Source organism: Harmonia axyridis, chromosome 1, assembly GCF_914767665.1.
Source record: "Harmonia axyridis chromosome 1, icHarAxyr1.1, whole genome shotgun sequence".
NCBI lineage: Eukaryota > Metazoa > Arthropoda > Insecta > Coleoptera > Coccinellidae > Harmonia > Harmonia axyridis.
The window spans coordinates 33271576-33289008 of record NC_059501.1 but is presented as its reverse complement, the minus strand read 5'-3'; the positions used below and the strand labels follow the sequence as shown (position 1 = coordinate 33289008).

The following is a 17433-nucleotide window of genomic DNA, read 5'->3' as shown; positions in this document are numbered from 1 at the left end:
TGATCTACCCTAGTTATACTGATAATAAACTATTAGATTGCGAATTCATTTCAACAGTAAATTTATTATCAATTTAATAACAAAATATATTAACCAGCAATTTCGCTTACTGCCTTTTGTGTTGGTTTCATTTTACTTATACTATCGGTGATATGTAGACGTCCTTGAAAGCACATAGCTTTGTATAAAACAAAATTCGAATGTACATCTCATCTGAAATCAATCTTTCAAGGTCCCTAGTTATGAACATCAAGATTTATGGATTCACGCCTATTATAAATAGCACATTTGCCCCTATATATTCTCGATAACTTCAAGAATTCCATCTTTAAGATTTTGAATCGATTGCGGATTATTGGCATATATCTCATCTTTCATATTGCCCCGAAGAAAAAATCTAAAGGTGTCAAATCACAAGATCTCAGTGGTCACTTGTGATCACATCTTCGAGAAATTACACTTTTCTTTCAAAATTGCTATTGTCTCGTTGCTTATGTGACACATAGTGCTGTCTTATTGTTGAAATTAAACGTGGATCGTCAATTACATCCAATACTCTCCAATACCAGCCATAAAAATAGCTCGCTTTCGTTTCCGGGGTGTCGTCATTCGTCAACTTGTCATTATTGAAAAAGTTATTGAAAAATATCAACAATCTTGTTTTTTCGTTTTTGAATAGATTTAAGAGTGTATTTTGACATATCGAAACGGCAGCTTCTCTAAAATACATTTTTAGTTCATAAAATTTTCACACCTGTCGCTCCTGATTGTACCTGAGGCAACCGCAACCGTGCTTAGCTAGCCTCATGTATTCTATGTGTTTCTCTTGATTTTATCATTACGTGAGTAATCTGTGATAGCTTTCAACAAGGTGAAATTTTATTCTTAGAATACGACATATGTCAAAAATATCGTGCGAAAAACTCTTAATTTCACACATTGAATTTCGAAGATGAAAAGGAGATATGTGTATATGAATATAATTTTTATTGTCACAGCTCTAATGCTTCCATGTCCATTTCTGAAATTTGGACAATACACTGAAGGAAAATATGTGAGGTAGAATTCTCGATAATTGTAGGATTCTGGCGAACGAGGATATTCAAAATGTTTCTGATTCTTTCAGTGTACCAGAAAATAAAACAATCATCCCAGATTTCAAGGATATCGTTCCGAACTTAAAGGAGGTAGGATGTTAATAATACTTCGATTTCTAAATAATAAAAAGATATTAATACTAATAATTCTGGAATATTTTTTCCCGTGGTGCCATTTTCAGCTGGAAACGTATTTAAAAGGTTTTGCGAAGAATTATTCTTACTTTGCAACCCTATATGAAATAGGTAGATCAAGAAGAAGAAAAAATGAAGATTCTCTGCCTATTTATAACATGGTTTTAACATCTGGATATTCGAAGCCAATTATAGTTTTCATAGGAGGTAAGTAAATGTAACAAATAATTGGAGATAATTGAAATGTGAAATGAAAAGTTCTCATAACTTCAACTTATTTCATTTTTCCAAACTACCAGTGGTCCTTTAAATTTGGCCGCCCCAGGCCAATACCTCCTAGACTACAAGGCCTGGGTGCTCTCTTGTGACGTAAGCATACCCAGGGCATAGTCGACTGAACTGTGAGCGTTCGGCTTGTGACTCGTTTCACAATTATATGAATAATATTTGGAAGGCTTTTTGTTTAAAGAGGATGCCAGTGGTCAACTGAGCCTTTCATCGCATCCCATTCGTTATTATTATGGAAAAAACCAAGTTTCAAAGAAAAAACCAATTTATTATCAATAAAACTGGATAATCAATATGATACCTATGTATATGTATATGTATGAAAACATTGAAATATCTCGAAAGTGGAATTCGAAAGTATTGAAATAACGAAAATTCGATAATATTGATATCTTCCATAAGGGATAATAATGATATAATTGGGAAACAAATGATTCATTTGAATTATATTCAAATGATGAACTTAGATGAAAATGACACTATCCACAAAAATGATTCGAAAAGTCCTTGCCAGTAGGAGTAATCACTAGATAAGCTGAAATTCTAAGCATTATATCAAGATTATATCTACAAAATCACGTAGTGAATTTTCTTGGAGAAAAATTGACTCAATATCTTTGTGAATGTTCACTGGGAGAACTATTATCACAAGTGATTATTGAGTATCAAATGTCTTCGCTGTTTCATAATCGGGAAAACATAATTTACTTTCCGGTTTAGAATTTAACCAATTATTCCTGATACATTTCAGCAAGTGTACAGAATCGAAAAGATAAAAGAGAGGTCTTGTTCTGTCAAAATGGTGGCAATATACAATACTGAGTTTTTTATTATCGGCGAAGTTACTCATAGCTCTACTGTTAACTGCATTATTATCAGTGATTACACAGAATACTCTGAAACCGATTTCTTCTAATTTAATAATAATACACTTTATCAATTCAAAAATCATAAGGTGATCTAATTTAGATGTTGGACAAATATGAACAACTTCTTTAAAACTCGACGTTATACTAGAAATCATGAACACGAAGGCAGAATTAGCCAAATTCATATTATTATATGCAGTTCCAACAATATTTCCGCCTTTATAATCTAAATATGGTTTGATATGAATTTCATCTATTAATAAAAGAACGAATCGTTCATGGCCGTCCAATAATTTGAAAACGTTTTTCGCATAAACAAGGGTAATTTTTTTTTCTTCTGTCGTTGGATCAGTCGATAGGGAACGGCAAACAGATTTTATCGTATCCACATGAGGTAATTTGAGAACTCCAAAATTTCTTAAAAATTTGTAAGCATGTGGACTTATAGTGACGAGTATAGAAGCTAAAATCATTGTAATTTTTGAATACCGATATCGTTCCTTGGGAATTGTATGTTTCAAATTCTACTCTACTTTCCGCTATAGCCTTTTCCAAATACTTTAGTTCGGTTCTTTCTAATTTTTCATCACGAGTTTTTCTAAACTTGATATTTTTCGATAGATATTTAGGACAATTAGGAAACAAAGTTGGAACAGCATCTGGTTTGAGTCTAGGGATTTTCAGAGTTACCGTTATTGTATGACCGCTTCTTGAACCCGTCGCTGAAGTGGATTTAATTAAATTCTCCTCTGCGAAATGCTTCTCACATACTTTGGTATGTATAGTGGGTTTCAAATTTTGCCTAGGAATGGCCGCTAACCACTTTTCAAGCAAGTATGTATCCGTAGGGAACTTAAAAGCGTGCACTTTCGGTCCATTTTTGTAATTTCCCCTGCACCCAGGAACACAACACATATAAGGCATTTTCTCAACACAGGTAGTACTTAAAAGTACTGTCCAATATCACTGAACACTAATTATTCACACAAATTTCACAACAGGTTGAATAACCTCGCTAACAAGTGTTGAAAAACTAACAAAACAAGTGAATATCACGGTTCAGTTGGGTCGACTGGGATATAAGAAGCGTCCCTAAACCCGAGCCCTAATATTAAAATGACCTGGGATGGTTGACGTCACAAGATTTTCGGGTCGAGTACCGTGGCCTTGTTTTCTAGGAGATATTGCCCAGGCTTCAACCTACTCATCCTGCTGGTAAAGGTAAATCCACCTCTGTACCTAGTACACAAGAGTGTCATATGAATGTTCCTGAGTAGAGGTGTATTTTTGTTTGTTTTGTGAATGGTACCTTATGTTTGTTAATCGGTAGTTGAAGCTTGTAGCTGCTGTTCATCAATAAGCTGACAAACTTCATAGTGATAAGGGGATAACTTCACCTTCTTTATAATCTAGGTAGCTTCAAGTAGCAATACTGCTTTGATCTGTTCTATGTGGTCTCATTTGGCAAATTTTAGCGATAATTTCCTGTTATATCTCAATTTTGAATTTATAACATCCAACTTGAGTAATGCATGGATTTGCTCAATAATTGAATCTCGAATTGAAGGGACTATCGAATGGGCTTTGATTAAATATATCACAATCCAATATCCATATATTTAAAAAAGTTCTGGGGATAGATATGGGTAAGGGATCAGAAATATAAAATTGAAAAATATGTAGCGTAACTTGTATTTGAAAATAACGATCGACGGATGCGTGGATTTCCTTTAATAATTCTTCGTACATAAATTATGGGCTTGTGTTAGTTTTTGATATGCTGGATATAAGAATGTCAACCACATTTTTCGGATATTCATATATAAGGCATTTCTATTCAGAGATGCAAACGAGAATAACAGATTTTTCGGATCATTCTAAGAAAAAAAAAACTATTAATATTGTACCGCAAACGCTTTGTTGTAAAAGTTTGATTTTTTTCAAGTTTTTTCTCATAGCAATTTCCCTTCACAAGATATTCCACTTAAAGTCATAGATATTCGAATTTGAAGTTTTCATCATGTAATATGCTAATGTTGAATGCAAATGTACAAGACGATATTTTTTCTGGAACAGGGCCTGCTTCTATCCTCCAGAACTGTTTTTTTGGTGGACCACTGGTAGTTAGGAAGAACGTGAAAAAAAAACTTCGGTTCAGTAGTAAACTTTTTCGTTTCTTGTAGTTTTGTTGTGTCTACTAGCGCTTTTGAGAACAACTATTATTTAGTAATTATCAGGAGAATTCAAATTATCATTAAGGTCCAGTAAGTCAGAAGTGATGAATGAATTAATTATATGCTTTAGTGTTCATTCACCTAATCTCTGAATCAAAGATCAATAAATGTTCGATGAACTGGTGTAATCATAACAAGAAAGTAGGTCTACAAAAACACACAGGGTTTTTCTATCTCGAAACTTACGCGTTTGCAGGCTCATGTTTATAGGATTTTTTTTTCTTGAAATTAGCTGATGAATCTTTCATTTTCATAACCTTGTAAACCCTACAACGTAACCTATATTTGGAATTCGATCTAACCTAACCTTACCCAATCTTTATTTCAAATTTGATCTCAATAGGTATATCAAAAACTGAAAGAGCTATGAAGAAAAAACTAAAAAATATTGAAACTTTAACCCTTTGTAGATCGCTAACGAAATTTTTGCTGACACACGCTTCTGAAAAACGGCTCATTCTGACTTGAAAAATACGCCCCTGTAATGCTGATACTGAATTTTGAATCACTCTGTATATACCATTAATTTGCAATGTAGAATCCAAGACTAATTTGATGTTCAATATTTCATTCATTGTGGAAATTAACGAACTCAACTCAAATAAAATTATAATAAGATTCTGTAAAAAAAGGAAATTATAGAAGAAGCTTGAACTTTCGATAGCTATAAAGAATAGCAAAAAATAATGAGGAAAATCACTTAAAGGGGGTGCTTCAGATGATTGATTTTCCCTACTTTTATTTCAGTATGGATGATTGATGGATGCCTTTTAAAAAATCATTTTATCTATATATTTTTTCATTCAATAAATTCACGAAAAATTGATAATATATTATGAATAGTGTTGGACTGTGAGTCATCAATTATTAATTTTCAAATACCACTACTTTCAGTTTTGATTAAAAGTGACACAAAGATATTTCTGTCGATATTTCCATTGAAACTCTGTCTGTTGAAGGTATCTACGCATCAGATTTATCTTGCCCATCGAGTCTGGTCCATACTTTTACCACGTGGACTACCAACACAAAAATTCTAGCTCAGCTACTTCCTCTTTACGATTACCATTTCATACCCCTGGTTAATCCCGAAGGATACGAATTTGTATATCAAAAGGTAGGAGATTCGAGCACAGTCTACATTTTGCTAAACTATTTCTCACTTGCCCCCTTCAGAGGAGAAAGGGTGAGTTTTTCCGATGGCTGAAGAACATGAGAGGATTCAGAAGTGGACGTGCCGTGAATATTTTAAACAACTTTGATAGTCACTTCAGCGCTTTTCCAAAACAGAAAAGTGACGAGCATTATGGAGGAGATAAGCCCTTCTCAGAAGATGAATCAGCGATTATCAGGGACTATATCAGGGAGATACAAAATAATACTGCGGCTGTTTTCCTGTTATTTTCTTCACCGAAGGTAAGTTGAATTTAGACAGGTGTAATCAATTTAATGTGAATTTTCTTTTCGCTTTTTCTTTCATTGTATCGAAAATTATAATTTCGAATCGTTCGAGGATAAATTCCTGAGTTTGAGAGCATTTTATTCATCGTTTTCCAGATCTTGATCCCCAAACAAGTACATATATTCAATCCCGCTCTTAATAAGCAAGTAAACATTTAGATTCGAATAGATATTTCAGTATTGGTTTACATTTGTTCTTTCTGTTGTAAATTCAAGAATATTTGAGTCTATGCTAGGTATTTTCTCCACAGTAGTTAAGCAAGTGTCGCTTCTTCTAAAATTATTAATTATGATAATTATGTTATTGATAATATTCGAAAACTTTTAGGTATATTGATCATTTCTGTTATTTTACATCTATTTGTATATTTTGTCATGTTTTATATCACTTCCCATACAATTATTTCTACAATTTTTATTTCTGATCCATTTATCTATTTGATGGTTTTTTTAATGAGACGTTTCATTTTGAATAGCCAGCTATCTATTCAACTGTCACTTTGAAAGCTGTCCTCTTTTGATATTTCACAAGTGAAAATACGCCATTACTAAAAATGGAACGAAACACGATTCAAACACGCATTAAAATTGATAAAATTCACTACAAAAATGTATCTTGAAAAAAAATCTTAAAAATAAAGCACTTTCTTGGTGTTGGAGCCCGTATTGTTGACGACAGACGCGGATCCAGGCCCCACTTTTGGGGGGGGGGACTTTTAGATACTCAAAATACTGAAAATGTGGACTCCAGAATCTTCCGCCATTTTGGGACGTCATTTTTTTTTGCCGTTCATCAATATCAGTTTCCACAAAATGTATTGAAGGTGAAATTTTTGCAGATCTTGTAATTATTTGAGCCTTAGTATGTCAAATTGTAGGAGGCCGGCAAAATTTAAGAGGTGCCCAGGCCATTTGGGGGGGAACGTTCCCCCAGTTCCCCCCCCCTGGATCCGCGCCTGGTTGACGAAAACCCAAGTTTGTCGATTCCTCTAGGGAATAAGGCATTCCACAAACGACATTACACCGTATTTTGCGAAAGACTTAAGTTCTAAGGATTTTCAAGGTCAGTTAACGAAAGGACTCAAGCCGACAATCGGCGTATCTTCGCTGATTGGATCCTTGAAATGCATCGTTATGATCCGGATTTTTATTGAAAAATCATTTTCACATCATCCAAGTTACAAGACATTATTATTTTTCGAAAAGGTGATCACAATTGAACACCGAGATCTAGTAATTCAATAGCTTTAGACGTTTTCATTTGGATCGACGTGAAATATAAGGTTTATGCCAATGATCCACAATCGACTCAAGACCTTAAAGATGAAATGCGTGAATGTAGTGAGTACCTACATACAGCCGAAATATGCGAATCGGTTATTAGTCCAGTAGATAAATATGTTTTACACGGAAAAAATTCCGAACTTAATGAAAGTTCAACAGGTTGTTGCAGGGGACCCTGTGCTAACTTGAGGAGGCCGAAGAACCTCAACATTTTCGGACTTTTTTCAGATTTTTGCTTATAACCTCTGAAATAAGTAGTTTTCGACCAGAATGTTCATTTTCAAAGTTGTAGACCATTATTTATTTAAAAATTTTGTATTCACAGACTTATTCGTAAAACCAATATCAATTGAGATACAGTCGATCAAAATAATAGTCCAGTGACAAAGCAAAAAAGTAGGGTCTGCTGGAAAAAATTCCGAACATAATGAAACTTCTACAGGTTGTTTGGGGGTGCCGTGGGCTGATTCTGTCAAGTTAACCAACACGTGGACTCTGTGCTAACTTGAGGAGGGGATGAAGAACCTCAATATTTTCGGATTTTTTTCGGTTTTTTGCTATAATAATAACTTTCAACTTAATTAGTTTCCGACCGAAACGTTGATTTTTAAAGTTGTAGATGATTGAATTCCTTATAATTTTGTTTTCCGAAACTTTTTTCTATACCTTATATTAACCGAGATACAGCCAATCAAAATTAGAGGAATTTTTTCAAAATGTCAAAAATTGGCAAAAAACAAAGGTTTTGACCCTCTTACTTACAATTACCAGCCGTTCTATGGTAAGTACTCATTAATATCGATATATTGAACATATGGAGGTAGCGGTAGCTTTGACTAAAATATTATGTTTATGTGTAGAGTAGATATTTCAATGTTATCGTGGTATGTTATCACCTTACTGTAAATTCCTATCAACCCATAATTATTTTGAACCTTAATAATCAGATCAACTAGGTAAAATCAATAAATAATAACCAAGAATTAATTGAAAATATTGATTGTATATAACCCGAAAAAAGTCCAAAAATGTTGGGTTCTTCGAGTAAGCACATGCTTCTCGTGTTGGATTACTCGACAGAGTCAACACTTCTGAACAATCTGTAGAAGTTTCATCAAGTTCGGAATTTTTTGCAGCAGACCCCACTTTTTTTGCTTTGACTACTGGACTATATCTCAATTGATATTTGGTTTACGAAAAAGTTTGTGAATACAACCTACTTTTTTGCTTTGTCACTGGACTATTATTTTGATTGACTGTATCTCAATTGATATTAGTTTTACGAATAAGTCTGTGAATACAAAATTGTTGAATATTTAATGGCCTCCAACGTTCTGGTCGAAAACTACTTACTTTAGAGGTTATGAGCAAAAAACTGAGAAAAGTCCGGAAATGTTGAGGTTCTTCGGCCGCCCTCAAGTTAGCACAGGGTCCTCGTGTTAGATAACTTGACAGAGTCATCCCACAACACCTCCGAACAGCCTGTAGAAGTTTCATTAAGTTCGGAATTTTTTCCAGCAGACCCACTTTTTTGTCTACTGGACTATATAGAAAATTTCATGAAAAAGTTATGATGATGCAATATGCATCGTGGCGACCATTCGGTCTATATCGTTTTCCATCATTCATGGCATACCTTCCTCTTCACAATTAAATCAATGTCCAATGATTTCTCTTGATGACATGCACATTTGTTTTAATATCAAAATAAAACCTCTTATAGGAAAACCCTGTACAATTCCGATTCATTTTGAAATCGGTTTAGAGCATGCCTATCATTAGAAATAAATTGAAGACATTCAGAATATTATTTTCTCAAGGAAGTGTGTGTTCAACAACTCCTACCCCCATAAACATTTTTGATAAATATGCCCATATAAAGAGGACATAGGTATTACAGAATAATCCAGTTTCGTTTAGAGTATCACATAAATCGTATTTAATGGGACATGTTCAATTTACAGGATGACGCTATAACATATCCATATGCTCACACCATGGAGAAACATGATTCATGGATATTGCAGGTGTGTAGAAGCCCGAAAATATGCTCTCATTCGATCCATGAATGTTCTGCTGGGATCCATTAAATGTGTTCTTGGAATAAGTTATAGCTTGGAAACCTATTGATGTCTTAAACTCTATTTCAGGAACAGTTAGCCATTCACGCTATCAGAACTGCTAGAAATATATCGTACAATTCTCTGGCTGTTGTTTCTACTGCTGAATATGGTAAGAAAACCCTAGAAATACTTCGTTCATTATTTTTCGATTATTATTATTATTGTTTTCATTTTTGTAAGAAAAAACCTGAAATGAGTTTTGTGGTATTAGAATGAACATCATATATTTTGGACAAATAAGTAATTTATTGAAAAAGTTATGATTTTTCAAGTCTGATTTCAGCACAAACAGACAGTATTCAGTACAGGGTGGGCCAATTTCGAAGTTTTAGCACTACAACTTTTAAACCTGAGGTGATAGACATAATCGGATAAGGGTATCCAGAGACTGAGCATAGGGATTCTCAGTCTCTTTTTCTGAGAAACTAACAAGGGTAGTATTCATTTCTGGCCACCTTCTTTTGTTTTCGAGTTATAAGCAAAAATTGGAAAAATGGCGATATCGAAAAAATTTTATATCTCCGCTAATACTGATGCTAAAGCTCCGAAATTGAAACATTATACAGGCACTTTTTTACGTAGAATCAAGTGGCGTGCTCATATTTTCAAAAGGATTTTCAATTACGAAGCTATAACCCAAAGTTATGTTTTTTTCAAATGTGCCATTTTTTGAAAGCTTAATTTTTCCTGATTTCAAAAATATATAATATATATATATAATGGTCAAAAACTTTTTTTTACCTAAGAGTCTCAATATTTCTATGGTTTCCAACTGTTGACGGGCACATAAAAATTGAGATTTCTATAACAAGAGCAGTGTCCTTCCGTCAATCTGATTATTTCTATGCTTTTTACTCATTTCTACGAAATTCGAATCTAGATATATTTTATAAAAATAGTTTCGAAAATATAAATGAACTCGCAGAAAATTTCCTAGGTTGCTTGAACACAGTTTTAAATATTCATCTATTGAATTCGGTGCGAGATATCGAGAAGATGTGTCGACCGTGCATTGTTGTCATTATTAGGGTAAATATTATTTCTTGTTTGTTCCCTTCGTAATTATATTGTTGAGTTCAATCATATATGCGTTGTTTCATATTCTATTTAAAATGGTGCGTATTCATTCTGGAGACCTATGAAAATAATCTTCTGATACATCCATCTCATTACAACCCTTTCGATTGAAACATTCGATCTTGTGGATCTTTTCGTTATTTCCAAATCAATTTTTAGATGAAAAATTTATGAAATATATCTAGATTCAAATTTGGTAGAAATTAGTGAAAAGCATACAAATAAGCAGATTAACGGAAGGACACTGCTCTTGTTATAGAAAGCTCAATTTTTCTGTGCTCATCAACAGTTGAAACCATAGAAATATTGAGACTCTTAGATAAAAAAAAGTTTTCGACCATTTTATATCATTTATATCAATACAAACCATACGATGTTATATATTTTTGAAATCAGGAAAAATTAAGCTTTCAAAGAATGGCACACAAATCTAGTGTTCCCATTCGAAAAAACATAACTTTGGGTCATAGCTTCGTAATTAAAAACCCTTTCGAAAAGTCCAGCACGCCACTGGATTCTACGTTAAAAAGTGCCTGTATAATGTTTAAATTTCAGAGCTCTATCATCAGTATTAGCGGAGATATAAATGTTTTTCGATATCGCCATTTTTCCAATTTTCTTTTATAACTCGAAAACAAGAGAAGGTGGCCAAAAATGAATAGTGCCCTTTGTTAGTTTCTCAGAAAAAGAGATCGAGAACGGGGTATCAGATTTTGTCTATCTCCTCTGGTTTAAAAAATGTGGTGCTAAAACATCGAAATTTGCCCACCCTGTACAGTCAGAGTTCACAGTTTACATTCATTCGAGATATACAAGAATTGAAGGCACAATAGAAAAATACTAGCTATAAGAATTTACTGAACAATATTTATTTTGCTTTACAGGTGTTCTTAAATTCGAGGTGAACCAAAATGAGAGATTTCTTGGATAATTTTAAGAAAGAGAGTTGTATGAACATGAGCCCGAAAAGGCTCGAATAGAAATTTAACGCCCTATACCTCGAAAACAAAAAGCTTGCGGGCCCATGTTTATTGGACTTTTTTTCTCAAAATTATCCATCATTTTCACCTCCAATTTAGGAACATCCTGTATATAGAGAAAGAGCGGGAGGTAGATTCGTAAGGATACATATTTTCCTCCGATTGACAGCAGATATTGATTTTGCAGACACATGTCAATCAGCAAAGCATTACTTTTCCTGCTTAGGCAGCACAGAAACTACTCTCTTGATGCCTAGGCAGCAAAGTGATTATTTTCAATGATTATAAAACCCTCGACATTTTCTGACACACAATATTTTTTGCCACCTCCCTTTGGAGGAGTAAGTACTTTTCGCTAGCACTGTCCATAATATGAATAATATCCGCAATTTTTCGTTCACATAGGCTGCATATTTAGGGACTAATAATTCTAGTATGAAATTGAGGAATTTCATTCCGGCTAAAGAGATTTTTGTGATTTTTATATTTTCCGAATGAGCAGCCAAGAATGAATTTGAGTTCATATCATAAAGGAATATGAAGGCTATAAATAATAAATCTATCAAACACATTGGTTATCTCTAAAGGCCCAGATCCAAGATCCCAATCGTTTGACCTCATGCCGGCTGGATAGTTTTTCAAGAACTCGTAGCAGATACATATTGGACGTGTTTGAAGTTGCTTCATCTTGATCTTTGTATAAAATGCAGTACCCATTCAAAGCACTTGTACGCTTCCAAATTAAGAGGTCGGGATCATCACGAACAAACCGATTAACCCGTTCCACATTTTCAATTACCTTGACCGCCCAGGTTCTGATAAATCTAGTGACTCCTAATACAATTTCGGAATGCTTTATGTGACGAAAATCTCGATTATTGGAGACATTTTTTTGTGCAGAATTTTTGTAAAATTTGCGTACGCATAACTCGTGATCAGCTCCCAGGAAACGCCCCACAGGTTCTAGGTTCCTAAGCGATAGTAATATCTCTTGCGTCCCTACGAATCGTTGCCTTCACGCAGTAAGAGCTGAACAAATATTATGAACTCTTTTTGAGACACCTTGTACCTAACGTGATGTTAGACAAAAAAAAATCGAATTTAAATGGGCGCTTTCATCAGGAAGATCGGTAGCGTAAGTAGCTCCGCTACTGACAGGTATCAGTTCGATAACGTTAGTATTCTCTGCTGGACGGGTTGCTCCTTTTCTTGACAGCAATAGGTTCTGTGGATACTTCTTGAAGGTTGGTTATGCCATGATGAGAGACATTTTCTGTTATAATATCGATTTCAATTTCCCAGTGTGATCTCGGTATTATCACTGTTTCATTCTTCAAAATATGGGAAATTCACATTTCAGAATGTTAATATGCATATATGTTTCAGTTTCCATTATTGCTATATTTGAAATTAATAGCCTATTCGACTGACTGCACCAGTGCGAATTAATTCGAAAATTTGTAGAGCTCAATGACATAATTAGCTCGAATTAATTCGAACTGGTGCAGTCAGTCGAATACGGTATTAAATTTCATCCCAAAATCACTGTCACAACTGTCACTAAAGTCAATTACTCAATATGTTACCATAGAGTAGCATAAGATAAATTCGCTACCATAGCATTCGTTCCGTAGCGGAAACTTATAGAGTGCGTTCAGCAGAAAATTTTTAGAATATTGACAACTATTCCACAACTGTTAAGTCTGCTGAACGCGCACATTGTGCTTCTGTAACATGTTTTTAACGAAAAGCTTAGATAATATTCTGTTTCATTGTATGAATTTAGTGTGGCAATTTTTCATAAACTTGATATTCTCGTGACCTCGGATGGTGTAGTCCCACGCATTCGAATCAGATTATCTTGCTGTCCAATGGGCATGAACTTTCCCAGCAATAACTCATCCGGGAAATCTTGTATGCAATAAAGAGATTGTTTGGAGTGCCAAATGGGGTAGAGTGCCTTTCTGTAAAAGCCTCGACTGTTTGATTTCAAAACTGAGTTTTTTTATGAGATACGTTGGTTTGTATTCGCTTACAGTCTGTTGGAAAGTTAGCATACATATTTCATTGAATAAATCAGTATACATATTCCAGCGAATGGTTCGTACAAAATGAGGGGTGTTTTATTAATGTTATATAATAATGTTATGTCACTATGTGTTATAACTTTTATACAGACATAGTCGTATAAAAAGTACAAATCATTTGCGATATCCGACCAGTATTCTTTCATTTGATACCACTCTCAAAGTTTTGAACAATTTCATTGAATGTAATTTCAGAGGGTCGTCACTTCTAATCTCAATATTTCAAATAAAATTGCCTATTTAGTTTCCACAAAAAAAAGCAACTAACGTGATGCTAGGAGTTTTTCAGCACTCGTTCATTCATTTGACGCATCAATGAACATTATACACTTGTGTGGCCTTTATGGGCGCAATTTGAGAATGACGGAACGATCCCTAAAAAACTCCTCATTTTTTCGATATTCTGCTTGAAATGTCCATGGTTCAGGAACATTTGCACAAAGCTCGTAATAGTTAGTCTATATATACAGGGTGTTTCTCAATTGTAGGTACAAAGGAAAATGAAAGTTTGGGTAATTTTGATGAAAAAAGTTCCATAAACACTCTTTGTTTTCGGGATACAGGGTGTTTTTTGTTGTTTTACTTTTCGTGATGATTGTACCAGTTTATTGAATCTTCTCTACATATTGGGTGAATAAGTATCAAAACTTATAATTAATTTATTCATCACAGCTTATCAAAGGGATCTTCATAATCTTTTTGATTATTCTGAGGATTCTATCAATTATTTGAAAAAAAATTCTCGAAATTGATAGCAAAACTACAGAAAACCAAAAAGTGTTGTACTGGGCCAAAGTTTCTTATTACATTTTTCTAAACTATACCAGTGGTCCACCAAAAATGCTCTGTTCAAAAAAAAAAATATCATTGTAGATTTGCATTCAAAATTTGAATATGACATGAAGAAAACTTTGCAATGGAATATCTGTGCCAAATTTAAGTTCAATATCTAGTGAAGGGAATTTTTCTCAAAATGATACGAGAAATCAGTTATTTTCATTTGTACCTCCTATTTAGGAACATCCTGTACACTATTGGCCTATCGATAGAGTAGTTAAATAAAGATAGTATGAGGTCATTTGAACAATTCTCGACTCGATTCTCGATGCATACTCGAGTTGATTTATAGTATTTCAGAAAAGTTCCTTCATAATGGCCATTTGAAATTTTAGAAACATATAACAAATTCTAGCAAATTCACCGAAATCCAATTTCTCTTTTATGCAGTGCTTGTTCTTTTGTATTTTGTAACAACTTGAAAATATGAATTCGATCTAAATGAAATAATGGAGTTGTATGTGAAGTTATAATTTCGAGCAGCATGAAAAATCAAATTCTGTTTCTTTACAAACCTACAACTGCAATAATTATTAGAATCAAAAAGTTCTCCAATTTTCGAATTTTGAGCAGAGACTGGTAAATAAGGAATTCCTGTTTGGATTTTACGCATTAACGAACTGATACTTTCGAGATTTGAACCTAGCTCAACAAGTTTCTAACTATTTTCGTTCGAGGGTTATCTTTGTCATATTTATAAACAACTGGCCGGATGGACGAACATAATCGAAGTTGAGAACGAATTCGTCATTATCCAGTCAAAATTTATTTTCTGATGCCATTTCCTGCTCAAAATTCGATAACTCCAGATAGTGTGCCGAAAAGATGGAACCATCTGATTGAAGCGCTCAAAAAAGAAAATATATTTACCGAATAATTCATCGCAAAGTAAATCTGACGGTTATGTACAAAAACAGTTTATCGACCTTTTCAGGAAGACTCCACGTTCTGTTTTAGGAGGTTTAGAGGGAGGAAGAATGGACGACTGGCTCATGGAGACCCTGAAAAAAAGCATCATTTTGAACATTCAACTAACTTTTTCGCTGAAAGCATCTGACAATAGAGACACACTTAAGGTAATCGAATTTTCACTGAGTGCTCTTCCCAAACTGAATTGCATTATTTCACACAGAACTTGAATACAAAGATTCAAACCCTCCTCAAGAGACTTGTAGTCGGTTCATATCGTGATAAATACTTGAGATATCAAGCACGTTCGACTGGATTTCATGAGCACATTTACAAATTCCCTTGGAAAAACGTCATAAGCTGATATGATCATTGAAACTGGGAAGAATTTCGTATTTATTTTCAAGATGTTTTTGTCATTTGAACTTGTTGGAATTGAAATGAGAAAAATTAATTCCTTCACTATTCTACATAAGTAGAAATTGAAAAATGTATTGGTCAATAAAGTTTTGAATTTTCGAATTAATTTTATTTCACTATGACTATTGTGCAAAGTAAGAAAGTTCGAAGAAGTTTAAATTTTATTTAGAATAATTAAATATTGGATATGAATATACACACATCGTCAAAAGTCTTCGCCCCCCTATCATTTCTCAACCTGTTTAATGTAATATGACAATTTTCGTGCCTGGAATCTTCACTATCTTATCACTTAGGTAAATGAAAACAATAAACTAGCAAAAATGTTTCTTGTTCGGAAGAATACAGGTGTATTCAGTTTTCAGCGAATAACGAGGGTTGTAATATTGAGAATATTCTAAGAAAATTTCGGGACAACCAAAATCTTAGTTTGACCGGGCAAGAATAGGAGCCCTACATTAAGAAACTTTGTCGAATTACCAGATTGCGCAACGTTTGAATATTCCACGGACTTCAGTAAAGCTCATAGTAGCCTTTTTTCCTTTTTTTTAATTTTCCGTAAAAGTCTAGGGTACCATCGACAGTGGCCCACCCTGAATTAAATTTTTTTTGATTCCGGTTGATCATCACGATAGGTTTATTCAGTTACCTTATTGACTTTCCACACCTAGGAAGGTCCTTAGCATGCATATAAACTCTGCACATTGAGGGCTTTCTAATCATTTTAGTTATCGACTACATAATGCATAAGGGAGTGATAAAAATTGAGAGAAAAGCACTGGCATTTCGTTTATTCAGGTACCGGTGCTATCCTCTCGATTTTTCTTATATCATGTTCGAATTTTTTATTTTGATAAATGATAAAATCTCAACCTGATCGGGCTTTCATCAATCACAGAAATAAGGGGTACATATTTTCGAATATTTTTTTTTAATTTTTCGAAATCTTGTGAAAAATACATGGATTACGGTAAGAACGCAGAACTTTCCGACTCCACCTTAAGAAAAATTTTGTAGTGACTTTTTCCAAATTCATAGGGTGGCGCCTCACGCTGGGCAATTCTGGGCAGAACCGCACCATTTGGGATTATTATTGTTGACATCATTTCGCTTCCCTCTCTGTAATTTACTGTGGGGATGATTTGAAATGAATGAATTTATTATTATTATTATATTATTTCTGGCATCACTGAATTTCATGCGTGGTCCTTGTGTGAAAGACCACAATCCCTCGAGAAAGGGCGCGTCATAAAAATTGGTTGAGAACTCATTGCGAAAATAAAATGACATTATTTCTAAAACGAATTTTCGAATCTCAAACTATTTATGCTGTCAATCCTGTCAAAATAATAATGAGCTAATTGTTATTCTTACATAAATATCTAGTAGAAATTTTCCGTGCAATAAATTTCAGAATTTCATCCGTTTACGAATCAACATTTGATAGCCACAAAAGGAGATCATTTCGATCATAAATGTGTGGTTTCATTGTATTTATAAGGGGATACTATGTAGGTCACTTTCCGACCGGTGGATGCCGTTAGTATCGGTTTGGTACTGTTAACTTCGAAATGATCAGGGCAGGCATCATCAAAGTTTTAAGAGATAATTATCGAAATCCTATGAATTCCA

The 17433-nt window shown here is 34.0% G+C and overlaps 1 protein-coding gene across 1 annotated transcript; it reads left to right on the top strand.

Annotated features, from left to right (window-relative positions):
* The first annotated feature begins 854 nt into the window (after positions 1-854).
* LOC123671353 (carboxypeptidase B-like) lies at positions 855-15899 on the top strand. Its single transcript, XM_045605132.1, has 9 exons — positions 855-1059; positions 1127-1187; positions 1280-1439; positions 5583-5740; positions 5800-6039; positions 9333-9395; positions 9519-9600; positions 15430-15548; positions 15605-15899. Exons 1-9 carry the CDS (start codon positions 953-955, stop codon positions 15743-15745), a joined length of 1131 nt encoding a protein of 376 aa, XP_045461088.1. The 5' UTR covers positions 855-952; the 3' UTR covers positions 15746-15899.
* Positions 15900-17433: the final 1534 nt, after the last annotated feature.

Excerpts from the sequence above, each read along its gene's own strand:
- LOC123671353 (XM_045605132.1), top strand. The coding sequence starts at position 953 with ATGAAAAGGAGATATGTGTATATGAATATAATTTTTATTGTCACAGCT. Across the intron at positions 5,741-5,799 it reads ACGAATTTGTATATCAAAAG|AGGAGAAAGGGTGAGTTTTT; the intron begins GTAGGAGATTCG and ends TGCCCCCTTCAG. Across the intron at positions 6,040-9,332 it reads TGTTATTTTCTTCACCGAAG|GATGACGCTATAACATATCC; the intron begins GTAAGTTGAATT and ends TTCAATTTACAG.